The sequence below is a fragment of the Malaclemys terrapin genome, chromosome 6 (assembly GCF_027887155.1).
Source record: "Malaclemys terrapin pileata isolate rMalTer1 chromosome 6, rMalTer1.hap1, whole genome shotgun sequence".
Taxonomy (NCBI): Eukaryota; Metazoa; Chordata; order Testudines; family Emydidae; genus Malaclemys; species Malaclemys terrapin.
Genome location: NC_071510.1, coordinates 35360574 through 35388572, shown reverse-complemented (window position 1 = coordinate 35388572; position 27999 = coordinate 35360574). Strand labels below are relative to the sequence as shown.

At 46.6% G+C, this 27999-nt stretch overlaps 1 protein-coding gene across 2 annotated transcripts in view; it reads left to right on the top strand.

The window, feature by feature from the left end:
- VPS13A (vacuolar protein sorting 13 homolog A) overlaps positions 1-27999 on the top strand; it is a 283684-nt gene that overhangs the window by 47247 nt on the left and 208438 nt on the right. For both annotated transcript variants that reach the window (XM_054032764.1, XM_054032765.1), the window contains exons 13-16: positions 840-1011; positions 2995-3057; positions 10097-10232; positions 21532-21626. In XM_054032764.1, coding sequence (XP_053888739.1) covers positions 840-1011; positions 2995-3057; positions 10097-10232; positions 21532-21626 — 466 coding nt within the window. The remainder of the gene's footprint in view (positions 1-839; positions 1012-2994; positions 3058-10096; positions 10233-21531; positions 21627-27999) is intronic.

The window sequence follows — 27999 nt, the reverse complement described above, 5'->3', positions numbered from 1 at the left end:
CGGAGACATAACTCACTTTTAGGTAGCTAGGATATGGTTAAAAGGGATTTACTGCGACTGTCATTCTGAGTATACTATCCTGGGTAGATCCACTCTCACTCTCTTCTCCCGATGAGTTTAAGGGTTTTGTGCAACTGTGCTCTGGTTTTTAATACTTTATAGTTTTAAAAAAAATTGAATCATTGAGAGGCTAGGATACAGTAAATAAAGCATACTTACTCAAAGCTTGTAACTGTTGTCTTGAGCAGCACATTTCTAGAAACTTCTGAATCTGATAGCATTCTGATATCTGTAGTCTGAGGATAAAACTCCAGTGTGGCCTTGGAGGTCATTAGTTGAAGATTACTACTGTTAGCTATAATCTTTTAGCATAGAGGTGAAGATAAAAGTAGCATGCACTTTTTTCAGAAGCTCCCTGTAGGTTTGCAGAAAACACTTGTACTTCAAAGGATTAGGACAAAGCAACCTATTAACCTCCGAGAAAAAAACTGAAACCGTTAAGTGATACCCTTCTGTTGGACCAGAGAATTGGTATTTGACAAGGTGTTACCAGGGCTGCCGAGAGTGGGTTTGGGCCCCGTTGAAAAAAATTTTTCGGGCTCCCCAGCAGGGGCGGACCAGCTAAACAGGGTCGACGAGAGTGGGGGGTGGGGGAAAGCCGGGCCCTGGGCCCCGGTAATTTGTACCGGCCTCCCCCCCTCCCCTCGTCGGCCCTGGGTGTTACACCCTTGCACAACTTGGTCCCATCTTTTTGGAGATGGGTCAGTGTGGAATGTGGAAAGAAGTTCTTTTAACTTTTACTGGTATATAACAAACACTTTAATTTGTTTTTGCATTAGGTGGAAATACATTATTAAAGGTATTCTGGAAGTAAATGTTCAACCCAAGCTTAATATGTGGTCATGGGAACACATTCGACACCATAGAAAACAAGTGAAGAACTACAAAGAGATGTATAAAATGAAGATAACATCAAAGAAACCTAGCGAAGAGATTGTAAAATTGTTAGAGGTTAGCAATTTTCAATTTGATATTGAGCACCCGAATTTAAAAGTATCTTGCTAATTTCTTAGCTATAAATGGTCAGACACAGATGGTTAGAAGTTCAGTAGTAAAATTCAGTAAAACTTACTAAAGGTCTGATATTGCAACCTTATTCACATTGACTAGTAATATGCTTTGTAAGTAGCACAGTTGTACTAATTACATTGAGTAAGGGGGGCAGAATGAGTCCTTAAATTAATGAATAGAGTGAAGAAAATTGGTGGTTGTTTTCTTCTGGTCCTTGCCTTCAAAAGTGAGATGCTTGGATTATGTTGAAAGACCTATGTACTACATAACAAAGTATAAGATTATAATAATTAGAGTTTTATACAAGAGCTGCCATACTGAGTCAGAGCAGTAGTCCATTTAGCCCAGTATCCTGTCTCCAGGAATAGTCGATATCAGAGCTCAGGGGAAGTGTACAGAACAGGACAGTTTTGGGAAGATCCATGCCTGTCTTCCGGCATTCAGAAGTTTAGAGTCACCTCAAGCATGGGGTTGCATCCCTGACCACGTTGGCTAGTAGCCATTGATGGACCTATTTTCCATTAACTGATCTAGTTTTTTTTTAACCTGTTGCACTATACTGTATATATTTATATATCAATAAAATTAAGTAATATATCTTACCTCTTCTCTTCTTTGCCACTCCTGCTAACTGTGTGTTACCTTTGTGTGTTTTATTTGTATAATTTAGATGGTAAGCTCACAGAGAGTTTGCCGTCTTCTGTATCTGTAAAGCACCATTCCTGCCAATGGTGTAGTATAAACTATGGAGATGCTTGGTGATGACTGAGTAGTTAGGTTTGCATTCTAAAATTGTAGTGTTAATTCTGTAAGGGTGTGTCAACAGTAGAAACCACTTGGAGGCCACGTTCCCCTTACAATAATCTTATTTTTCCTGTCAGTTATATTCATCCTTTGCTCCTTCACTCGTCTCCAACCTGGGAGCCCTCCACTTGTCAAATGGTTTCATTCCAAAATACCATTTTTGTGATGTAATACTAACCAGTAACATCAGTTTCAAAGTGTTTAGTCCTTTTGAATGGGGATTTGAGTCCTTTTTTTTTCTTTTTTTTTTTTTTTAAACCTTTCTTCATGCCTCATGGTAGTGCGTACCATTTGGCTGCAATCTCCAGTTGAGAGTTCTCTACATCCATTTTTGTTGTTTTGTGAATACTTTTGGCTGGAAGACACTATAAAAATGTACACAGTGACTGTTTTCAGAAGGCAGAATCATTAATAGATGAATTCTCATGTAGGATCATCAAAAGTATTAGTAGGGGTAGTCAATAGGCTGACCCCGGGCCAAAGCTGGACTGCTAGATGCTTTTGAATGAACCCAAAAATATTTTTCTGTACTTACTTTTTTTTTTTTATTATTTTCTCTGAATTCTTGACTATACCTTGTCCAAGAATTTGGACCTTGACAAAAATAATTGACTACCCTGGTATTAATATTTATTATGTTATATAGATTATTAAAAGACTAGACCATTTAGAGGTAAGGTAGAATGGAACTAACTGTTGGAGACGACAGTACAGTATTTATAGTAATCATGTCTTCAGAGGGTAATATGTGGGGTATGCAGAAATAACCAGTATGTTGGACTATTATGTCTTGTGCCCCAGAATAGGAATCTAGATAGGATGCTATCTTCAAATGACAGTGCTGGTAAGTAAATTAAAAACAGTAAAGATAAAGTTACGCAGGTAGAGCTTATTAAAAATGCTGTGTTCGTGAAATATATTGTAAATAAGGAAAAAAGTGCTTGAATTATTCGGTAATGGAGAATATGCTACTTCGCACAACAGATGGTTTGGGGAAAACAATACAGAAAGTTGGAGCATACTGAATAAAACAATAACAGACTTTGTTAAATATTTGAATCATGTATCATTTTTATTACCTGAGCAGTTACTATTGTATTTTTTTCACCTACTTTCTAGGAATTCGAAAAGACCCTGGATATATTTAACATCACGTTAGCAAGACAACAGGCAGAAGTTGAGGTAAAATTGCTATAATTAAGTTCACTGAAAATAAAGCAATATATAAAATGGGATTTTGGGTTGAGGAGTTCTTAGGCAGATAAATTGTTTGACTCCTGCCTTTTAATTGTAAAGTTTGCTCAGTTGCTCATTGTCTTCCTGTCTTTGACTGATAGTTACATGTGAGTGATTGGGCTGAGTCAGTTGTCAAGCAGCATCGTGAGTGGACAAGAACTTGGCCCCATAATCTTCTTTAAATAAGCTGCAGCAAATTTCTTACTATTTTTAGCACATACGGCTTGTTCTGAATATGTAATGGGTATAGAACTGCATAACTTACCTTTTTCTCAGCTGCAGTACACACTTTATTATTTTATTTCTTTCTTTTCCTTCTGGACAAATGACTGGAACTAAAACCACTATTTCAGGTACAGTACAAAGTTCCTGACATTCTTGATTACTGCTGGCAGATGTTGTCCCAAATATAAGTAGCACAAAATAACCACACATTTGTAATTACATAAGGTCAGATTCTGCCACCTTTACTTGGTTAGTAGTAAATTTTTATTAGATTTATCTTTCCTAGGGCTTTGTAGTGTTTGTTCTTAACATAGTATCTGAGCATCTTTCATAGAAAATACATTGGAAATAGAATAGTGCAGGGTAGGCAACCTATGGCACGTGCGCCAAAGGCGGCATGCGAGCTGATTTTCAGTGGCACTCCCACTGCCTGGGTCCTGGTCACCGGTCCGGGAGCCTCTGCATTTTAATTTAATTTTAAATGAAGCTTCTTAAACATTTTAAAAACCTTATTTACTTTACATACAACAATAGTTTAGTTATATATTATAGACTTATAGAAAGAGAACTTCTAAAAAAGTTAAAATGTATTACTGGCTCGCGAAACCTTAAATTACAGTGAATAAATGAAGACTCAGCACACCACTTCTGAAAGGTTGCCGACCCCTGGAATAGTGTCTAGTCGACTTCATGGAGTCTTGGCTTTTCTCCCTTAAAACACAACTCAATGAGAGTAAAGGTGGCAAAAACTACCTCATAGTGAGTTGATAGGTAGACCTAATGAGCCTTATTCTACAGTGATGATTCTGATCGTATGTCTAAAACTAGCTTTTTTTTATCAGTAGAAATTCATAAATATGAACTCTGAATAGACCCTATGAATTTAAACAGCTTTGCTGCCCAATTTATAGATGTGTATTTTTGCTTTAGTTAATCTTTTTGACTACTGTAGCATAAGAGAGCATCTGTATGCTCACTATACAGGTAGAGAATTTATATTATAACCTGCTTAAGGACAGATTTCTGGGGTAGCATTCCCTTTGGTAAATTAAAAAAATTGTTCAAACCTTGGATAAAGAAACAAAATAGAACAAAAGATTTCATATCAGAAAAAATGCTATTGTTTTGAGCTCCTTCATTGTAACATGAGGATCACAGTGAAAAAAATGGTTTCCAGCAGCAGAAGAAAGCCAAACATGTCAGAAAAGCTCAGTCTGTCTGTGCATCCTACTTCACTGTTTTTATGGAGGCAGTGAAGAAAACTATCCCTCGGTAAACTCCCTTGAAAAATCTCTGCTTCAGCTTAGCCTATTGTAGCACATCACCTTACATATCTTGTAACTTCAATACTGTTTAGAAATTATAGTAGTAGTATGGGAGAAGCTGGTAGCAACCCTTAAGTTTAGGTTGCCTAACACTTTCCATTATAAGAGATTATTGCATCCTTTTTAGAGGTACTCTAATACCTCAGTTGTTTGCAATAGGTCTTTGAAATTTGTCAGGGAGAAAGCCTTCGAGTTAGAAAAGTGGATTTCTCTGTGACCCATGAGATTCCATGCATATTTGGCTGCCTTGTAAATCGTTAAATATCTCCTTTTTTCTTTTGTTGCTGCATTGCTGAGGCAGATTTTGACAGTATATCAGAATGAAAATTAGCAAGATCCTTCTAAAGGGGAAATGCCAAAGCAACAGCAGCCCCACATGCTAAAACCTACTGGAACAGCAGGGGTGGGTGGAAAGGAGAGAGCTCGTCTGGGCTCCCTATGTATGGCCACAACACTAGGCCCCACTGCACTAGGTCATAGTGTCCCATTCTTCCCCTCTGGATCCCCACATGGGACATGAGCCCCATGCCACCAGGATTGGGATGTATAGAGATGTGTTTGGGGGTGTGTGATTTTCCCTGACCACTCCCTGGTTGCAGTACATGATGCCAGCTGGTCATATTGCATTTGGGACAACAGTCTTCTGCTGCCAGCTGCTTTAGTATAGTCCTGTAGCTCAAGTAATGGAGGTCTGTCCAACAATGTCAAAGGTTCAGCGTTCAAGCCTTGCTGATGATGCATGATGGAGCAGTTATAATTTTACATGATAGAATTTGTTGGTACCTTTTCTTAACGGCCCCTCCCCCCCCCATCCAAAGGTGGATAAAAATATCTGATTTTTGTAATTAAATCAATTTTCTATTTGGTTTAAATTAAGTATGGGGTTTTTTCTTTGAGTGATTGAACATGTCAGTTCCACTGTAGGTGTGTGCCTGCCCCGTCAGGCTGGCTCAAGTGCCCCTGTTTCCGTGTGCCACTGTGTGCTGGTATAAGAGGGTTTAGTCTCCCCGTCCTTCTCAGTTCCTTCTTTCCACCAGTGATGGTTGTCGGAGCATCTCAGACTTGTTTACTTAAGTGCCTCCCTCATTCATAAATAGTTTCTCAAGTAAGTTAGTGTTAGGTTTTCTTTTTTGCATCCTTTGGGATCATTTTTAATTTTTTTGGTACCAGGCTTGGTACTGGAACGATGTCTCGCTTCCCAGGTTTTAAGTCCTGTGGAACATGTTGAAAGCCCATGCTGGTTGGTGATCTTCATCCAGCCTGCCAGAAGTGCGTGGGTGAGGCCAACAGTAGTGACAAATATCACATTTGCAATGGCTTCAAATCCTGCTGGAAAAAGGATAGAGCAGTGAGGCTTATGTGTTTGCTTATGGAAATAGCACTTCGACTCCCAGCCAAGTCATCGCATGGAGAGAGTGCCCAAGTACATCAGCGTCATTACATAGTGTTCCACCAGATGTATCTTTGGCCCCTCCGTCCTGATCCCTGGTACTGAAGAAGAGACCCAGACCTTTCGTCGTCTCGTTCATCTGTCTTGGTACTGTGGTGAGATAGAGGCACTGTCTCTAAGTGTTTGGCAGAGTGAGCTATCCCAGAAGCCTCACCTTCTGAAAGGGGGTTTGCTGTCTCTGGAGCCTGTACCACATGTGTCAAAGTTATCCCCGAAGAGACTTTTGAGGAGCCCAACACTCAGTGCCACTCCCATGTACCCCAGAGGCATATGCAGCTGCAAGAAACTTGCTTAACCTTCGGTACTTGTTTCACCAGAACTGGAAACCATCCAACAAGTTCCTTCTGCCACAGCTCTTGCCTCAGCGCACTGAGAACCCCTGGTACCACTATCTATACCATCTCTCAATCCAGTTTTATTAAGAGGGAAATCTCCCATGACTTTTTTCTGATAATGCCACCCCCTGGTTCAGGATACCTCTCTCCGGTACTGTCTGCATCAGCACCTTCATTATTGGAAACTTCTGGTTCCTTGGCCTTGACCTCAGAAGTGCAGTCCTCTATATCCCACCTGGGACACAGCACTTACCCTCCTTCGTGGTCGTCGGAGCCATGAACAATGCAACAGCCCCAACATTGGTCTTTTCCTAAGGGGTGAATGTCTGTACAAGGGTGGGTCCTGGGACTCCAGAGGCTGCTCTGGGCTCCATGGGGCATCCCTCCTCCAGCCAGGGCATCCCCTCAGCCGTCTCAGTAGCTGTGGGGAGCACATCAGACATGACGGCACTGGGAACATCATTCCTCGATACCTGATTTGGGTACTTCTGTGTCCGGTACCATGACCAGTCCCAGCCAACCAGGTCTTTTTCAGGTAGCTTCTCCCAGTTGCCACCACCTCAGATGCCGGTTGCATCCTTATCTTCATCAACAGATGAAGCTATTGATTCAGTGGGAGATTTCCTCCAGAAGACCACAGGGCCCACCAAGACCTTCTGAAAAGAGTGGTCTTGGTGCTTGGCATCCATGCAGAAGAGGTACATGAGAGTTCTCGCAAGTTGATGGACATTGTAGTATCTACTACCCTGGCTAAGGTTGCTTTGTCAGTCGGTGAGGTAGTCATGGAGCTGGTCAAGACTCTTTGGCAGACACTCTCGTCACTGGCTCCCAGAAGCAAAACAAACTGAGAAGAGATACTTCATTCCCTGTAAGGGTATGAACAGTTTTACATTCACTCTTATCTGGGTTCTCTTGTGGTGGCAGCTGCCAATGAGTAGGAAAGACAACAAGCCTCCATGCCTAATAGCAAGGACTCAAAAAGATCAGACTTGTTTGGTTAAAGATTCCTCAGGGGACCTGTAGATCAGGATCACAGACCAGCAGGAGCTCCTCAGTCAATATGACTGTTATTCTGGGAGAACATTGCAGAATTAAAGGCCAAATTACCAGAGGATTGCAAGCAAGAGTTCTCAGTAATGGTGGAGGAGGGTAAACTGGTCACCAGAACAGCCCTTCAGGGTAGTTTTTGGATAGTGCAGATTTGGTGGCCCAAATAAGAAGGTGTTATGAGAAGGTGTTCATGATTACAGTCATCCGGACTGCCTGTAAAAATCCAACAGATCTATAGGACCTTCCACTTGAAGGTCCTACCGTATTCTCCAAGAAAACTGTTGACCGGCTTCACAACCTTAAAGATTCCAGGGCAACACTCAAATCTCTTGGAATCTAAACTCCAGCAATGAAGAGAGAGCATTTTAATCAGCAACAACCTTTTTAACACCATAAGTTTGCTCCCAGTGTCCGAGATCTGCCTAGAGAAAAGGGAAGGAATTATAGAAGATGCTCTCCACCGCCTTCCTCTTCAGTGTCAGTGAGCTCATCCAGTTCAGCTGCTTCTTCCAAGCAGGCATTTAGTTGCTCCTTGGGTATTCACAAAATGCATGGTGCTGGAGTTCATTTTAGAAAATTAGGTATCTGTTAGCGTCTGTAGCTTTCCTGGCTTGAGTACCAGTTGTCAACATTTGTAAAGCAGCAACTTGGTCTTCAGTCCACACCTTTACTTCTCATTATGCTGTTGTCCATTTTCAAGAGATTTAAGTGACTAGGCATATTTGATATTTTTTTCCCAGACTGATCTGAAATAATCAGTTTAATTCACTGACTACGGTTAATCCCTCTTTTTAACAAATCATTCAGTTGTAAATGTAAAACATGTTTCAATAAGAGAAGTTTATTATCCAAAATAGTTAAGGTTATGTTTAATAAAAATAAAATTTGTTTAAAATTCTGTTTAAATTGCAGTTACCATCCTAAAACAACTTGACACAAATCATGAGCAAAGTTAATTTTCAAATAAATAAGCAATTTATAATTCACCATTTTCTAACATGCTAAAAATGTGCAATTAAGAATCTGACAATATTAAGCTGCATAATTGCTTATTATAAACATTTATAATTAAAACTAAGGTTTAGTAATGGTTATTTTTAGTAAAAGTCATAGACAGGTCAAGGACAATAAATAAAAATTCACAGCCAGTTACCTGTCCATGACTTTTACTATAAATACTCCTGACTAAACCTTAGCTGATCCTAGAGTGCTGCTGCTCGGGTGGTTCCCGGGGCCAGGTGCCCGCAGCCACTCCAGCAGCGGCCGGTGTGGCTGGCCCTGGGGTCGCCCGAGTGGCTGGCTCAGGGGTCCGCTCCAGCAGCGGCTGATGCAGCTGGTCCTGGATCTGCCCGAGCAGCTGGTCCTGGGGTCAGCCACATTGGCCGCTGCAGCTGCAGAAATCATGGAATCCATGACTGGTTTGCAGCCTTAGTTATAGTGAACCATCCTAGGTAGCGAAAAGATGTACCAAATCTAGAATAAAGGGTCTGTTTAGTTGTAAATCAGTGTGTTTTAGCAGTTATAGCAATCAATGAGAGTGCACCTTTCTTTAGGAAAAAAACTGAATTACAAATGGAAAAGTTGATTAGTTTTAATTATTTAATTCAAGGTTTTCCACTTGATTTAATTTGTCTGGATTGAAATCAGTCCACTCTTTGGGGAAAAAACTACGAAACTAGGTACAAACTATGTTTAAAAATGTTATTTAGGTAGCAAAGTCAAGCACTTGTAAATTAAGAGATGCTAGCTTTCCAGTTGCCTTAATTTTGCCTCCGTGTATATGAACCTTAATTTTGCCTTAGTGTGAGTGTTGTTTCGCCGAACCTTAATTTTGAAATATGAGGACAATAGTCTTCAAAAACACAATCAAGTACTTTTTTTTTTTTTTGGCAGAGCAACTACCTTATTCAGTGCATAGTTTGGATGGCCAGCGAACCAGAATTGAAGTTGTATGAGCAAGCCTAAATGTGGCCTATTCTGGCTTTGTAGTGCTTGACTTTATATCCTAAATAACTTACATTAAAATTAACATTTTATATGTTGTATAATAAATATATTAAATTGTCATGAATATTTTTTGTAGCTGTGTTTGAGAGAAGAATGTCTGTCTTATGTGGAAATCTTATAATAGAGGCTGTTGGTGACTTGAGAGAGATTAATTTCCTTCCACTCTATCCCTCACTTCAGTGGGTTGCCTTTATGAAAACGGAAAGATATTTAATATCAGGCCTACAGTGTGCTTCAAAAAACTGTAGCAAGTATACAAATACTCCTCGGGTTACACAAGACCCGACTTACACAAATTCACACTTACGGAAAAAGTTCCATAAGCCAAAAATAGGATTTTCGAGTTGCGGAAATTTTTGCGTAATGTACGGGTATACGTTTCCGACTTACACAAAATTCGAGTTACGCAAGGCTTTCCGGAACGGAACAATTGCATAAGTCGGGGGGCGTCTGTATAAGCCAATAATAAATGTCACTTTTGTCATGAAGTCATTCTTGTTGTTTTGGGGCATTGGAGCATGACTTGTATTTATATCTTTTACTTGCTGTCTAACTCGTATAGAATTTAACTGTGAACTTTTTTTTAATCACAGGTAACTAAAGCTGGATTAAAGATTTACAGACCAGGGGTAAAACAAGATGATGAAAATTCTGGTGGTTGGTTCAGCTGGATATGGGGTTGGTCAGGAGAAAAAAACGATGAGAAGAAACAAGAAATAAAGGGTGCAAGTATGTCCATTTTATTTTAGTAGTGGAATTAATTTTCTCTGTCCATAAATGGGACTTGATGGAAAAACTGGTCTGAACCAAAGAGTCTTCAGTTTTTTGTAATGTTGTTCCCATTAGATGCCTGAAAATCTTTGTCAAGTATCAGGGGGTAGCTGTGTTAGTCTGTATCCACAGAAACAACAAGGAGTCCGGTGGCACCTTAAAGACTAATAGATTTATATGGGCATAAGCTTTCGTGGGTAAAAATGCATCTAAAGAAGTGAGTTTTTTTTACCCACGAAAGCTTATTCCAAATAAATCTGTTAGTCTTTAAGATGCCACCAGACTCCTTGTTGTATTTCTGAAAATCTTTGTTGTTAGGGTTTCTTCTACCATTATTGTCAAGGATATTATTGCACATTGAGAAGCCTCTAGATTTCTAATTGTGCTTTTATAAATCTTTCCTTTTTTTTTTCTTTGGGATTTTTCTCCCCTCTTCCATTCTTGGAATTTCCATCAGCCTGCTGTACTAAGAATGGGGAATTGGAGAGATGACTCGGATAGAAAACATCAGTTACTGCAAAGTAACTTATTTTATTTTTGTTCACCCTAATTTCCTTCATAATCTGGTCATTTTATATATTTTATTACAGTGCAGCTCACTTAAATGGTTATCTGGTAGATGACCTGCAAAGTCTTTGGGAAGGGGGAAGCTAAGCCAAAAAAACTTTCTTCTTTGAGTGATGTCCCCATGGGTGCTCCACTGTAGGTACAGCTGCGCCTTTGCATCTGGAGTTGGAGATCTTCAATAGCAGTGCCCGTCGGAGTGCACATGCACAACTCCCCTCCCCCGCGCTGTGCGTGGATAGTATAAACAGCACTGTGCGGTCTGACCGCCCTTAGTTCCTTCTCTACCACCTGCAGTTTGGAATAGAACAGTTACCAGAGCCCTCTTCGTTATGTAGATAGTCTCTTATCTGTTTTTCCCTCTCATAATTTGTTAGCTCCTTCATTTTCTTTCATCCTTAAAAAAAATAATTTGTTTTTGTTTTTGTTTTCCCTAATTCCCATCAGGAAAGCCACTCCCTCACCCTTATGCCTTGCTCTTCCGGGTTTAAGTGGTGAGTGTCATGCGGGGCTGCCTTCTTTATAATGGACAGCCACACACAGTGTATCCATTGCCTGGGAGAGGGACATGTTTCCCAGAAGTGTTCCCACTGTCTGGGCTTAAAGCCAAGAGCAAGGAAAGACAGGGACCTTAAACTCAAACTATTCCTCATGGAAAAGTCGCTGTGAGCAGCGTCGGACCCTGGTTCTTACTCCTTACCGGAGAGACCCTCACGCTCAGCAAGGTCATCTGCCGACCCTCACTCCCCTTGCCCGAGTAAGGGAAGATCATTCTCTGACCGGGCTGACATTAAGAGAGTGGTCCCATCCTCAGCTCCTGCAGTGCGACTGCAGGAATGCCATCCCCTGCTAGATCTATGGTGCTAATGGCCTCTGACAAGAGGCACTAAGCTGCTCCTAGACTGATTACTTCAGCCCCTGAGAGTCCCCAGGCGAAACAGCAGCTATTGGCGCCGCCTCCTGTTGTGAACGACCAAAGCAAGCCCTTTAGCTCCTCAGTGGCTCCGGGTCCATTTCTGGCACTGAGGCACTGTCCGCACCGGCACTGGCAAAACAGCCAGCTCCAGGGAAGCCCTCCACCCCAACGCTGCGCACGGCACCAAAGCTCTTGGCTCCAAGAACGACTCCGGCAGGGTTGCAAACTCCTACTAAAGCTATGGCTCTGAAAAGCTGTCTGGCGCCATCTGCTGACTCTTTTCCATATCACACCTTGCCACCATGCTCAACGTGGGCACTGAGGAGAGATCACCCACAGGAATTCACACAGTTGTCAGACCTCACTATATCTGACACTCTGGATTCTCCATTCCTCAGACAGGTGGTGTTTCAAGTCTCACCCACTTCTCAATCAACACACTCTTCGAGCTCTCCCACAGGGACAACACCTCCTTTCCTTAGTGATGTCGAGGAGGACAAGGGTGTATATTAAGACTCTCTTGCCCCATCAGCATCAGGGCAATTGACATCAACTTACCAGCCTTTCCCTGCCGAAGTTCAGGGCACCTAGCCTTTTCAGGGGCCCCTATGGATGCAACCATATGTTCCCTTCCCCCTAATTGGCCATATTGGGACCCCTGGATCATATATAGGGCACAATTCAGAAATCCCCCACCGCTGTAAACACAACGGCCTCCATCCATCCCCTCCTCAACAATCTCTTGACCTCCAGAACCACAGCCTTCACAAATACCACCACTGGAGGAGGTACTGGAAGGAGAGCAGGATGAGAAGGTATCTCCGGTCCTCCCATTCTTCTTTGAGTGCTTGCTCATGTCCATTCCATTGTAGGTGTGTGTGCTCGCCATATGCACCAGTGTCGGAAGTTTTTCCCACAGTGGTATCCGTAGGGGACCGGCTCTGGAGCCCTCTGGATTGACATGCATATGCTCCGGTGTAGGAGGTGCCACCGGCTTACCCCTCCTTCAGTACCTTCTTACTGCCAGTGACGGTGCTGGAATGTCTCCTTGTTTCACAATCTTTCCTGTCTCTACTGTGTCTAGTGGTGAATTTGTTGTATATAGTTGTTTAAAGTTGTATAGTTAATAGTTCCCTTAGTGTTAAGTTAGAAATAGTTAGTCCCTTACAGGACTCAACCTAGGTATGGGGCATGACCTGGTCCCCGGGCTTCAAACCTTGTGATTGTTGCAAAAAACCCACGCCAGTCAATGATCCCCATAGAAGCTGCTTGAAGTGTTTCAGGGAAACCCATGTGAGCAACAAGTGTTGCATTTGAAAGAGTTTCAGACTGCGGACAAAAAGGAGCGGGACGTTCGTCTCCAAGCGCTTCTTGTGGAGTTGGCCCTCGCACCAGCTTTGGAGCCGATGAGGTCAGACTGCGTCAAGCACTGTGGCCTCGGTATGGAGTACACCACTGGCAATGACCAGCGCTGATCCCCATCCACTTCAAGATCCACCAACACCCCACCCCCACCCCCCCCGTCCATGCTGGAGGCCTTTCATGCTGCTAAGGACATACTGTTCCTTCCAGTGCCATCCATGCTGGCTGGTGAGGTGCCCTGTTCGAGGGGTAAACCTGCCGTGTCATCGTTCCAGTGGTGTCTATCAGTGTGGCAATGCTCCTCGCTGCAGGGGGTGCCCCGTCAGTGCTCGCCTAAACAGCGCCACCAGCCCCTGGATGTGGGTCAGCTTACCATCCAGAGTTCCCAGCGTCGGTCCCTGAACTCTAGGCAGCGTTCCTTGGGCTCTAGGCTTCGATCCAGTGCCTGGCGCAGACCTGCAGAGGCACAGCACTAGTCCCCAGAGCCCCGGTGCCAGGAGCGCCTAAGCTGTTCTCTCAGCTCACATCATCGGTACGGTTCACTGTGGGCACATCACCAGTCTCCGACATGTTGGTCTCCTCGCTCTGTTCCCGATCTATGGAGTGGCACCGCTCTCTAAGCATGAGGCGTTGCTTGCCGGGGTTCCATCGCCAATCCACTGAATGTTGCTGCTGGTCACCGGGCTTGCGGCACCGAGAGCCATCGCCCCCATACAGGTCCTCAGTGGAGGTCCACAGCCAGAGTCCATGGGATCAGGGTAGACAAACGGTCTTGATACCGTCCTGGTCCCCCAGACAAGTTTTTTTTCTCTCTCTCTCTCTCTCTCTCCCCCTGCCCTCAGGCTCAGACAGCGGGGGGAGAAAGAGGCCCACGGGCCAAGGCCACCTACCCAGGGGCATTGGCATTCCTCTCTGGGCTACAAGTGGCAACATGGCCCCAGGGTCAGTGGCTGGCCCCCTGGCAACTATGGAACTCCTGGGGATTTCCTCACCCATTGCAGGGGCATAGGCCGGTCTCAGAGACGTCTGAAAGACTGTCAGTTTCCCGCCCACCCCCGACTCAGACACGGAGTCAGAGCAGGCTTCCCAGGGCCAGCCAGCCTTGGCCAAGGCTCCCTTAGCAGATGCAGTGGAGTTGGCAGACCCACCTGTACCTGCCTCCTCCTCATCTTCGCTCGATGAGGTGATAGCAGGGCCATCTCACACAGTTCCCCAGGATGATGCAAGGGCCCATCAGGAGCTTTTGAAGAGGGACGCTTCAAACCTGGGTCTGGAAGTTGAACTGACAGAGCCCTCAGACTCCCCGTTCGATGTGCTAAGTGCAGCAGCCCCCTCAAAGGTGGCATTTCCATTGCGCGAGGGAGTGGTGAAAATGACTAAGGCCCTATGGCAGACACCCTCCTCCCTGCGCCCCATCTCCAAGTGGACGGAAAGAAAACACTTCATCCACGTAAAGGGGTATGAGTATCTTTATACCCACCCTACCCTAAGCTCACTTGTTATGTCGGCAGCCAATGAGCGTGATAGCCTGAGCCAACTGGGATTGATGCCTAAGAACAAGGAGGCAAAGAGGCTCAATCTCTTTGGTAGAAAAATTTATTCTATGTCTAGCCTCTAACTGAGAGCGGCCAATCATCAGGCCTTACTTGGTCGTTATGATTTTAATATCCGGCAGTCCATGTCCAAGTTCATGGATTTGCTGCCAGAGGAGTCCAGGAAGGAATTCCTGGCTATCCTCGATGAGGGCAGCCCTCCAAGTGGCCTCAGATGCGGCAGACTCTGCGGCCCAGATCAGGACTTCGGGCATTTCTACGAGGCAGCTGTCCAGGTTGCAGTCGTCAGCCCTATTGATGAAGGTTCAACAATCCATCCAGGACCTCCCCGTTCGATGGCCTGGAACTGTTTTCAGAGCAAAAAGTAAATTACATGGCATGAAAGATTCTAGGGCTACCTTGCATTTCCTAGGCCTATACACGTTGGGGCTAGCGAGGAAGCGGTTTAAACCGCAACAGCCCCACCTTGGTCAGAGCCCTTCTGCAAAAAGGGCAAGGGCTATAAGTGCCGGCAAGGCCATCAACTGGCACCCTTAGTTCACTCGAGCTCCACTCATAATCAACGGGTAACAAGCGGGCATTTTGAGGGTGCTCTCGAGAGTGACCTTCCAGCCTGTATCCTGCTCACCTGTTATTTTCCAACCGTTTGTCCTCCTTTCTCCCTGCCTGGGTCTCTCTAACATCAGACCAGTGGGTCCCCAGCACAGTAGCAGGGGGATATACCCTCCAGTTTATTTCTACTCCCCCCACCCATCCCTCTTCAGGGACCCTTCTCATGAACATCTGCTCACTCAGGAATGCAGAGCCTTTCATATATTGATATTTCATGGACACAGACAGTTCCTATATTTCATAGTTTGGACTGCCCACTGCCAATTCACAGTGCTGCCTTTTGGCCTAGCAATGGTGCCAAGGGTGTTTACGAAATGCAGGTTGGTGGTAGCGGCCTACCTCAGATGTTGGGGTACCCAGATTTACCTGTACCTCGACGACTAGCTCATCACGGGCTGCTCCAGGGTCCAGGTCCAGTGCAGCATAGAGATGTTGCAAGCCACTTATCAAACTCTGGGCCTGTTGATAAACAACAAAAATCAGTGTTGATCCCGGTCCAATGGATAGAGTTTATCGGAGTGGTACTTGACTCTATGCTAGCCAGAGCTTTCCTGCCAGAGGCCAGGTTCAGGGCAATGTCAGATCTGATTGCCAGTGTCACTGCCCATCCACTCATCACGGCCCGGGTCTGTCTCAGACTAGTGGGGCACATGGCAGCATGCACATACGTTGTCTGACATGCTAGACCCAGGCTGCGTCCCCTCCAGATGTGGCTAGTGTCGGTCTACTCCCGGCCAGACATCACCTACACAAGGTCATCACGATCCCTTTGCAGGTACTTACGTCTCTGCAGTTGTGGTCCAACTTGATTCTGGTGTTGGAAGGTGTGCCGTTCACGAGCCCGTGACCCATGGTCTCCCTGATTTTGGGTGCATCTGACCTCAGTTGGGGAGCGCATCTTGCTACACTGCGGACTCAAGGGCTATCATCTTGAAATGAGCTCGCATTGCGTATAAACGTCAGGGAGCTCAGAGCCATCCTTCTGGCTTGTGGTGTTTTCCTTCCCCAACTGTCTGACCAGGTGGTGCAAGTGTTGACGGACAACATGGCCTCTATGTTCTATGTCAACAGGCAGAGGGGAGCTCGATTGTCAGCGCTGTACCAGAAGGTCCTCTGTCTGTGGGACTTCTGCATCCAGCATGTAATCCACCTGGAAGCCTCGCACCTCCCCGGCATCCAGAACAAGCTGGCGAATCATCTCAGAAGGTCCTTCTTCTCTCACCACGAGTGGTCCCTTCAATCGGAAGTTCTCAGAATGCTCTTCCAGAAGTGGGGAGCCCCCCGAGTGGACCTGTTCTCCACCAGGCAGAACAGAAAGTGTTGTAAGTTTTGTTCTCTCCAAGGCCTCGGCAGAGGCTCACTATCCGATGCCTTTCTCCTGTCTTGGTCAGGGGACCTGATGTATGCCTTCCCGCCAGTTCCGCTCATCAGCAAAGCCCTCTAAAAAATCAAGAGGGGACAAGGCATGGGTCATTATGATCATCCCAGCATGGTCTTGCCAACATTGGTTAGGCATGCTTATGGATCTGGCTGTTGCAGCCACGTGGCCACTTCCCAGCCACCTGGACCTACTCTCACAGGATTACGGTCGACTCCTGCACCCGAGCCTCGCATTTCTCCACCTCACAGCCTGGATGCTGCGTGGCTGAATCCAGAGGAACAATCCTGCTCTAGTCAGGTACAGCAGGTTCTCTTGGAGAGCAGAAAGTCTTCCACCAGAGCAACTTATCTGGCAAAGTGGAAGCGTTTCTCTGCTGGGCGTAGGAGCGGAATATCTCCCTGACCCAGTCGTCTCTGCAGTCCGTCCTGGATTACTTGCTTCATGTAAAGCACCAGGGTCTCGCCTTCTCTTCAACCAACGTGCGCCTGGCAGCCATATTGGCCTTCCGTCCTCGCAGCCAGGGTAGATCGGTGTTCTCGCATGAGATGTCGATCAGGTTCCTGAAAGCCTTGAAAGACTCTTTCCACTGGTCCGGGACCCGGTTCCCTAATGGGACCTCAACCTGGTCTTCTCCAGGCTCATGGGTCCGCCCTTTGAGTGTATGGCTTCTTGTTCCCTTTCCCACTTGTCATGGAAGGTTGCATTTCTTGTAGCTATTACCCCAGGAAGATGTGTCTCCGAAATCAAAGCCCTCATTTCGGAACTCCCCCATACACGGTATTTTACAAGGAGAGGGTCCAACTGCAGCCCCATCTGGACTTTCTGCCAAAGGTGGTGTCGCACTTCCACGGCAACCAGGATATCTTCCTCCCAGTATTTTGGCTAAAGCTTCACACGACCAATGAGGAGAGGCAGCTGCGCACCAAGCCCTTCCGCAGATCGACCCAGCTCTTTATTGCGATAGCTGACAGGATGAAGGGCCTTCTGGTGTCCTTTCAGAAGACTAGAGTTTAAGTAGAATTTTTCCATCAAATAGAGATCTAGTCCCTATGTTGGGATTTGAATCTAGTTTTCTCAGGATTAAGGGTCCACCATTGGAGCCCATGGCCACTTGCTCTCTCATTCATCTCATTATTGAGGTGGCTTTACTGATGGCAATAACAGTTGTCAGGAGAGGGTGAATTATACAATCATAGATGGCAGAACCACCTCATACAATCTTTCATAAGGATAAAGTTTCAATGAACCCAACCCTAAATTACTTCCATAGGTGATTTCAGAATTTCACTTAGGGCATGTCTTCACTATCCGCTGGATCGGCGGGTAGCGATCGATCTATCGGGGATCAATTTTATCGTGTCTAGTGTAGACGCGATAAAATTGATCCCCGATCGCTCTGCCGTCGACTCTGGAACTCCACCGCAGCGAGAGGTGGAAGCGGAGTTGACAGGGGAGCAGCAGCGGTCGACTTGCCGCTGTCCTCACAGCCAGTTAAGTCGACCTAAAATACGCAACTTCAGCTACGCAAATAGTATAGCTGAAGTTGCGTATCTTAGGTCGACCCTCCCCCGCCCCCACCGTAGTGTAGACCTAGCCTTAGTTATTAACTTGTGAGTGTTGTTTTGCCAAACCACATGCAAGTTAAGGAGAAAACTACATACTTTTGATTAGTGTTTCTCAAGGAGCAGTCTGTGAACCGGCACTGTTCCCTGTGATCTCCCTGACACAGTTTAGAAAGGCAGTAAGCTGCTCCCTGGTATCAAAAACCTTGAGAAACATGGCCTTAGAGGTACACAAAGCTCTTTAATTCTGTCTTGAGAGAACTAGGCACTTCAGAATATCTATTGTTTATAAAAAGAGAGTCAATGATTATGCGGTCTTAGCACATAGGAATTCCAGTTTGATCTCCTTGTGTATCAGACTTTATCAGCTGAATGAAAAGACTCCATCTGATGAAATAATGGATAATTTCACAAGAACTCAGTCCATTTTGGTGGACTTTCTCAGGAACGTATCTATTCAGACCATTTATAAAGCAACATCCATCCATGTGTTCACTCAGCACTATGTGATGGTACAAACTTCCAGAGATGATGCCAAGATGGGCAGAAGTGTGCTATGATTGCTATTCATTTAGACACCTGGTACCCACCCTTTCCAAGGTCACTGCTTGGAGGTTGCCAGCAGTGGAATATATATATGGACAATCACTCGAAGAAAAAACCTGTTACTCACCTGTACAGGAACTGGTGTTCTTTGAGATGTGTTGTCCGTATACGTGTTCCACGATCCACCATGCACCCCTGTTGCTCAGAATCTTAAACATTGGGTTCTGTTGAAGAAGGCTAAGAAATGAGTGAAGTTGGGGAGCTCCCTGACTTCATGTCCTGGATGTGAATGTCACATGTGTTACACCAACGTACTGCTAGCTAGAAAAGTCTCAAGCTCAAGTGCACTGGGTGCCCGCTCACAAATAATGGAATGTGTATTTGGACAATAAATCTTAAGAACACCTGTTATTATAGTTATAATAACTATTTTTAATACAGTGTGTTAATACTTTGGGTGAAGTATCTGCACACTGTCTGCTTATAATTTCTCTGCCAGGTATGCAAAGATTTTCCCAGATATCCTCTGGCCAATCCTGTTACCCAGACATTCCTGTTCCCTCTCTTGAAGCCTTGTTTCCTGTCCTACCACACACTCTGGTCCATGAACTTAGTAAGTCATTGACTTCCCAGTCAGCTGCACTCTCAGGCTTCATTTTCTAGCCAGCCTCTCAGTCCCTAGTTCCCTCCAGGCACTCTCCCTCCGCTTAGGCCTTCAGAGAGGGAGCTGTTCTGTTGCAACTTAAGTTCTGACAGATGATGCTGCATATCAGAGCTCAGAATTCTTCTCTCCCAGTCAACTTTATCCCAGTTCTATCTCCCCCAGTTCTTGGCAATTCTGGGATGCATTTAAATACTCAAGCACTTAAAACTGTAATACTAATTGCTTAGTAATGAAACTTTGCTTGTTGGGTCACTTTAAAACTTGCTAGACAAGTAACTTGTGGAGATCTTATTAATAACTATAACAATTCATTAAAAACATTTGTGAAAACTTCCAGATGTTCAAGTATATAAAGATCCATTACACATGTGAAATATTGACTTCTTAAATATTTTCTGTAGTGAGAAGGCAGTGGCTGAAGAATTTTGAATCTGTTGTAAAATCTAAACCAGCTATTTTTGGATTCAATACCACATGAAAGTTTAGTTTCTAGCTTCTAAATTCTTCTCCTAACAAGTTTTAGTCAAACATTTTCAGACAGGTCGCTTTATCCAATCCAGTATTGAGCAGTGGCATTAGAAAATGATTTTCAAATCTCAATGTGAAACCTTAACTATGAAGCCACTATGCTGCCTCCATGATTAACTCTTCCATTTTTATAGTCATCAGTACTTTCTTTGACTTGAGGGAGGTTGTCTTCACAATGTCTTACAATAGGTTCTGCACAATAGACAGGTGTTGCCACTATTCTTTTTTCCCCGCCTTATGAGGATAGGTTGGAACTAGTTCTGAGTCCACAAACCTACTTTATACTTATATCCTGATTCTGCAAACGTGCGTTGATTGATTAGCACTTCATTTATCTGGGACTACTTGCAAGAGCAAGTTCTAAAAAGGCTTGCAGAATCTGACTCCTAGAGAGAGTATTCTTGAGAAATACAGAATAATCTTTCACCCACAGTAACAGAGCACCCTACCTGGATTGCCTCCTGGATCACTAAGGACTACAAATCCCAAGAAGGGGAATAGAGTTCTGTGTGGTGTTACAAAACATTTTGTTACACATTTTCATGACCATAAGTATTTAAAAAACAGCCTATTTTTTTGTGAATCACTTCGTTTTCAAGCTCAATAACTAAGTAATCTCCTGTATGTGGGGGTGTCCAATTAACTTTTGTTAATTGGAGAGACATGCATATAGCTCTGCATGTCAGGGGTAGAATAGACCTTAGTGACTAGTTCAGAAGAAACCATAAAAGGTCTTCGTCAAAGGTTGTGACTTCTGGCAATCTCTTGCATAAAAGTATTTTGTAGTTGGAGGTACACTGGAACCCCGCTATAACGTGTCCCGTGATAACGTGAATTCGTTTATAACGCGGGGCGAGTCTGACCCCGGCGGCTGCAGCAGGCACGGGGCTAGTCTGGCAGGCACGGGGTGTTTGGGATCCATGCCCCAGCGGCTGCAGCAGGACCGACTCTCCCTGCAGCCCCTGCCCGCCCCTGGGGTTCTCACCTCTGTCCCTGGCAGGGCCGGCTCCAGCGGACCTTCCCTCCACGGACCGATGTAGGGGGCTGCAGCGCGGAGGAGGGAAGCGCCCTGCTGGGAGTGGGCTGCAGAGTGGCGCGGAGCCCTCCTGGTAGTCGGCGGAGTAGGCCGGCAGCGGTAGTCTTCGGGGACCCCGCTCCCCTGGCCAGAGCGCGGCAAGCCCCGCGACCCCACTCTCCTGGCGGGACCTCTGGCTGGAGCGCGGCCAGCCCCGTGGCCCCCCCTCCTCCAGCCGGCAATCCCAAGTGCTGGCCCTAGCAGCAGGAGGGGCCAAGTGGCCAGCGCCCCAGCTGAAGGAAGCCCTGGCCGCCCCCCTTCTCTCTCTCTCCCCCCCCCCCCCCCCGCTAGCCAGGGCGTGGAAGCTGAACACAAGTACAGTGGAACCCCGCTATAACGCGACCCCGCATTTACCGCGATTGAATTTTTTGGACCCCAATGATTGCGTTATAGCGGGGTTCCACTGTATATAATGTACAAAGACAACTGCATTTTTTTTTTTTTTTTAGGAAATGCATACTGCAAATATGATGAATGTTTTTATAATGTGGCAGGTCTTGAAGAATTGATGACACTGGAAGAAAAGGCTAAACTCTATGCAGCAATTGGGTATAGTGAAACAGCTGTTGATCCAACGTTGCCAAAAACAGTAAGTAAGATTTGGCTATCTTATTTGATCAGCAAACATTTTAATATATACCATATATAAATATAATTAGCAGTTTTGCACTGAAAAACAATACACACAATCTGGAATCATTTATACATTTCTTTGATCTCTTAAATGTCTGTTTTCATTTCTCCTCCCTCTTCTCTTATTTGTTTGAACTATTGTGTGGATTTTTTGTTAACTTACTTTCTGCTGCGATTTGCTCAAAAAGTTTCTTCTTTAACTGGATATTATCAAGTGACATTGGGATCTTGAGGATGATGATATTTTGAGGAATTCAAATCTTATTCTCAGGTTTTTCTTGGAGCTCATCTTCAGAAAGTTTTAATGTATTTTTAAAGTGTCAAGCTAGAATAAAATCACAGTATTTGCGTATTTAAACAATGAAATACTTTACTTATTCCTTTGAAAAAAGAGCTTGCATATTTGTGTTCATTAAAATTTAGAAATTATTCAAAATAGGGTATATTAATAACAGCCAGTGTTCATGCTTTTTAGTAGTTTGGTAAAGTTTTAATTTTTTTTTGGAAGGCCTTTGTGTATTCCCACTTGTGAAATATGGTGCCCCTGGTGACAAGCTGTGGAACTGCCTTGAAAAAGCAGTGTCTGTTGGATGATACATGAGAGATCTTGTGTGAGCGTTGATGTCATTCCTCTACTTTACATAAGAGCATACCCCCCCATCCCCTAGCTCATATTCTTTTCCCACCACTGCAGAGAGCACCCACAACTTGACACTTTGTCCTTAGGCTAGGTTTTTGCATAGTCTCTTATTTGCTAGTAGTGAGTTTGTATAGAATAGGATAATTTTACAAATTTAACTTGCCTTTGTTCCCTAATAGGCACTATCTTGGGCACCCTAAAGGAGTCCTGACCCAAGACTTGTGACTCTGACTCATGCCCTTTCTGACTTCTGAAAGAAAGTCATGAAGAGCTGAAGTCACTTCTGAACAAAATAGCCAATGCCTCATTCATAGAAGGAATCTTTTCTTCCTTCAAATATGCAATAGTCTGCCCAACACTGAAACAACCTTCCTTGGATACTTCAGTTCTAGCAACCATCATTCACTGTTCTAGCAACCTACCCATTCCTGAGCAAGCTCATACAGAAACTATCAAAAGGCCAACTACAAGCTCATCTAATAGAAGCTAACATTCTTGAACTGGCACAATCTGGATTCAGGCCCCTTCAGAATGGAAACTGCTTTAGTGACACTGATGGATGATTTTTGCTGTCAGTGAATAGAGGATATACATCCTTTCTCATCCTCCTGGATGTGTCTGCAGCATTCGACACTGCGGAGGTCCATGAGTAAGGCCCTGAGAAAATTATTTTTTTTTAAATTCATGGCTGCATCGTGGGTAATGTGCAGAATGTGCATGGTCAGCAAATGTCTTCCACCATCTGCTGAACTACTGCAATTTTTCCAACAGCAGGGAGCCAGAAACAGGCATCCATGCATGCTGGTTTCGTGCTTGCTATGGCTCAGAGCATGCGTGCGTGGCAGCATCATAATGTCAGAGCAGCAGTTTGGGTGGGGGACTAGGTGGCTGGTTTTATGCCAGGCCAGTAGCCAGTGCTACAGCCTCTTGGAACACCTGCAACGTGAGCCCTGCTTCTACCTCCCTGCTGTTCATATTCCAAATGGTGGCAGCACTGGCTATTGTGCCTCAAGTGAAAACAGACATTGAGTCCCGCTCTGAACTGCAGCTCCCAACATGAGGCACACTGAGCACGAGACCACTGCGTGAGAATGCCCAATTCTGCCTTCCTGCTGTTGGTAAAACCATGGTGTTGGGCTAACTTTGTGATTTTTATGCAGTCCATGAAGTTGAAGATCTAGCCTTAGTTATTCATTTCTTCACCACCTCTTGAATGTACTATAGCAATGCAGTATACGTTGGCACGAAACATTCATCACTTAAAGTCCAGTACAAAGTGCTGCACCGCATCTCTTCAGAGCTCAGGCTACTGTGAGCCCATCATACCTGTTCTTCTTCGAGTGCTCGTTCACGTCCATTCCACATTAGGCGTGCGTGCACTGTGTGCACGGACATTGGAAACTTTTCCCCTTAGCGGCTCCCGTCGGGTCGGCAGGGGAGCCCGCCAGAGTGACGCCTCCATGCCGGTGCATATATATCCCTGCCGACCTGACCCTCCCCTTCAGTTCCTTCTTACCATCTGTGGCAGCATTGGAACAACTCTTCTCTCGCTTGCTAGTGATCCCTTAGCACAGTTGTAACAGTTATCTGTAGTTAATAGTTATCAGTAGTTAGCACTTCTTAATAGTAGATAGTTAAGCTACCTTTGTTTTAGGTTTCTGGAACTTGTTTCCAGCACCAGCCCTGGGCTGCGGGGCATGCCGCAGGCCGAAGGGTTTAAGGCTTGTGTCACAAGCCTATGCCGATCAGTGATCCCCATGACTCGTGTCTCCGTTGTTTGGGGGAAGCGCACCAGACTGAGCGTTGCAAGATCAGTAAGGCCTTTAAGCCAAGAACTAAGAAAGAGAGAGACTTTCGTCTCAAGCAGTTGGTCATGGAGGCCGTGCTACAACCGGCGGCCTCAGACCAGCTGGCTTTGGTGCTGGCGTCCTCGGTGTGGAGTGCCCCGGCATCAATCCATGATCCAGTACCGGTGGGACACCACAAGCATGTGGCACTGAAACAACAGGACAAGCCCAGGCACCGCTCGACCTCTCCAGTACAGTTGAAGGGGCAGCTGAAAGGCAATAGAGGGCGCCACCCAAGGAACCGAGCACTCAAAAGGGCAGTGCGGCCCGAAGACGTGCACCAGCATTGGTGGCTCTGGAACCGCAGGGCCCGTCGAGCCCCGGGCTAAGTGGGTCGAGCACAGAAGAAGGGCTGGAGGACATCCTAGAACAGCCCTCCACACCAGACACCTTTGAGGTGGCAAAAGACCTCATCGAGCTGTCGGCGGCAAGCCCCCGCCCTGGCAAGGAGTAGCCTCTGGCACCATCACCAAGGGTGCCGTCCAGAGGGAAGCCGGCAATGGTGCGCCGCTCGAGGTCACCTCCCCGGCACCGCTCCCAACACTGGTCCTGGTCGAGCTCAGCCTCTGTGGACTTCCAGCTACCTTTGACTCAGTGGCACCGGAACCGAGCCAGCGAACGGCACTGTCTCCCCTGGCACACTGCTCCCCGGCACCGCCACTAAGCCGGCACCAAGGGAACATAAGGCCGCAATCCCCGGCCCTGGGTAGACGGCAGCAATCCCGGTCCTGAGAGCATCGGTACCGATTCCGGTCCCAGTTGGGGAGAAGCCACTCTCCAGCCCCCAGATGGCATGCCACGGCACCGCCTTGGCCTTCGAGATCGGCCTCCTCGGAATCCGAGGTCGACTCAGGCCGCTCCAGCTACGCTCACAGAGCACCGGCTAGCAGGGAGCCCCAGACCGCGTGGCATCCCCAGTGGGGACCGCCGGGACAAAGGCCCTTTTGGACACTTTGGGCCTATCATCAGCAGCAAGGGACCTCCTCCAGAGCTTCGAGATCTGGCTGTTCGGTGCACCGGTCTCGGTCCCCACGCAAATACCCCGCCACGCCCAAGGAGGCTACGGTATCCAGGCCACCAGACGCTTCTCCGGAACACCAGCAAGCGGAAGTGGCACCGAGGATAGTCTACCTGGCAGGGCTCGGATGTGCCCCCGACATATGATGAAGGGCAGGAAGAACAAATGGAGGAGGCTCAGCAGGCCCTCACCTCCTCATCGTCCCCAGACGAGGCTGTGGCAGGCACAGCAGTGTCGGGGCCTCTCCCGATCGACCACAGGGCACATCAGGAGCTGCTCCGCAGGGTCACCCAAAATTTGGGCCTACAGGCGGAGGAAACGGTGGAGCAGGAGGATCCTATGGTGGACATACTAAGCCCTGAAGGTCCCTCCAGAATTGCGCTCCCGCTCATAAAGACCATCCAGTCTAACTACAAGGCTGTCTGGCAAACCCTAGCCTCCAGCGCACCGACAGCAAGGCGGGTGGAGAAGAAGTACTTTGCCCCTTCCAAGGGATACGACTTCCTTTTTTGTCATCCGACCCCCTGTTTGCTGGTTGTCTCAGCCGTGAATGAACGGGAGCGTCATGGCCAGCAAGCCCTGACCCCCAAGGCCCAGGAGGCTAAACATTTGGACCTCTTTGGCAGAAAGGTCTACTCTTCTGGGGGCCTCCAATTACGGATTGCGAACCAGCAGACGATCCTAAACAGGCACAATTTTAATTCCTGGGCAGCAGTTTCCGAATTTAAAGACTCATTGCCCCAGGGCTCTCAGCCTGAGTTCATGGTCCTCAGAGAAGAGGGAAAAGCAGTCGCCAAGACCTCTTTACAAGCCTCTCTGGACTCGGCAGACGCAGCAGCCAGAACAATTGCCTCAAGTGTGGTGATGAGGCATTTGGCGTGGCTTCAGGCTTCGGGCCTTCCACCAGAGGTCCAGAACACCATCCAGGACCTCCTCTTTGAAGGGTCTGGCCTCTTTTCCGACGAGATGGATGCCAGGCTGCATAGCCTTAAAGACTCTCGGGCAACCTTCAAGTCGTTAGGCATGCACACCCCGGCGACTCAGAGGAAGCCATTCAAGCTCCAACCATCGCAACAACGACAGTACCAGCCCCGCCCTAGGCAGGAGCCTTACCGCAGGAGGGGCAGAGACAACGGGCGCAGGCGGAATAACACGCCTAGTCAAGGCCAGGGCCAGGGCAAGCCCCAGCCTGGCAGCAAACAGGAGTTTTGAAGGTGCGTTCGAGGACAGCGTACCAACCCAGCTCCCGGATCCTCACCCACATTTCTCGGACCGCTTGTCCTACTTCTACCAGGTGTGGTCCTGTATAACGTCGGACTGTTGGGTCTTACGCACAGTACAAGTGGGTTACACGCTGCAGTTCTCCTCCTTCCCTCCTACCCACCCTCCTTCCCTGTCCCTCTTCAGGGACCATTCTCACGAGCAACTCCTTATGGAGGAGGTACAGTTGCTCCTAGAGGCGGGGGCGGTGGAGGGAGTCCCTCGGGAACTAAGGGGAAAGGGGTTTTACTCCTGCTACTTTCTCATCCCAAAGGCAAAGGGGGCCTTCGGCCCATTTTAAACCTTCGCGGGCTCAACAAGTTCTTAGTCAAGGTCTGCTTTGTATAGTCTCCCTAGGCACTATTATCCCGTCCCTGGATCCGGGGGATTGGTACGCTGCCCTCGATATGAAAAACGCCTACTTTCACATCGCTGTTCACCCTGCTCACCGGTGGTTCCTACGATTCGCCATAAACCAGCACCATTACAAGTTCACAGTCCTCCTGTTTGGTCTGGCGGCAGCCCCCACAGCTTCACAAAGTGCATGTCAGTAGTGGCAGCCTTCCTGCAAAAGAGGAGAATACAGGTATACCCATACCTAGACGATTGGCTCCTTGCAGGTCGGTCCGAAGAGGAGGTCTGCTCCCATGTGACAGTGGCCCTAGATGCATTCCGCAAGCTGGGGCTTCTAGTCAACTTGCCCAAGTCTTCCCTGATACCAACCCAAAGGCTGGAGTTCATCGGGGCAGTGCTGGACTCGGTGCAGGTGCGAGCGAGCCTTCCGGAATCCAGGTTCCTGGCCATCCATCCTGGCTCATAGACTCGATGCTAAGATTCTCCACTACCACAGCCAGATGCTGCCTCCAGCTCCTAGGGCACATGGCAGTGTGCACCCACATAGTCAAATACGCTTGACTATGGCTCAGGACTTTACAAGCGTGGCTTGCCCGATCGCATCGCCCAGGCAGAGATTCCCTAGACCTTGTCGTGATGGTTCCGGCCCAGGTGTTGGACTCCCTGCGCTGGTGGCTCAATCGGCCGATAGTATGCGAGGGTATCCCCTTCGCCTCAGTGCAGCCTGCTCTGACGCTGGTGACAGACGCGTCAGACCTCAGCTGGGGAGCTCGCTTAGGGGACCTAAGGACGCAGGGCTTGTGGTCCGAGGCCGAGATGTTGCTCCACATCAATGTGAAGGAACTCAGGGCGGTTGGTCTAGCCTGCCAAACCTTTCACGCTACTCTGGAAGGGTCACAGCATGACAGTTCTGACAGACAACAAGCAGGATGAAGCCCGCTCTTTTCCCCTCTGCCAAGAGTCCCTTCTTCTGTGGGACTTTTGTATAGCCCGCTCCATCCATCTCGTAGTGTCATATCTCCCGGGAGAACGGAACAAGCTAATGGACAGTCTCAGCAGGTCGTACCGCATGCACGAGTGGTCGGTAAGATCAGACATCTTGCAGTCAGTCTTCCAGAAGTGGGGGTTTCCCCAAACGGACCTCTTTGCCACCAAGGACAACACAGCCAATGTCGGTGGTTTTGCTCGTTTCAGAACCACAGTCCGATCC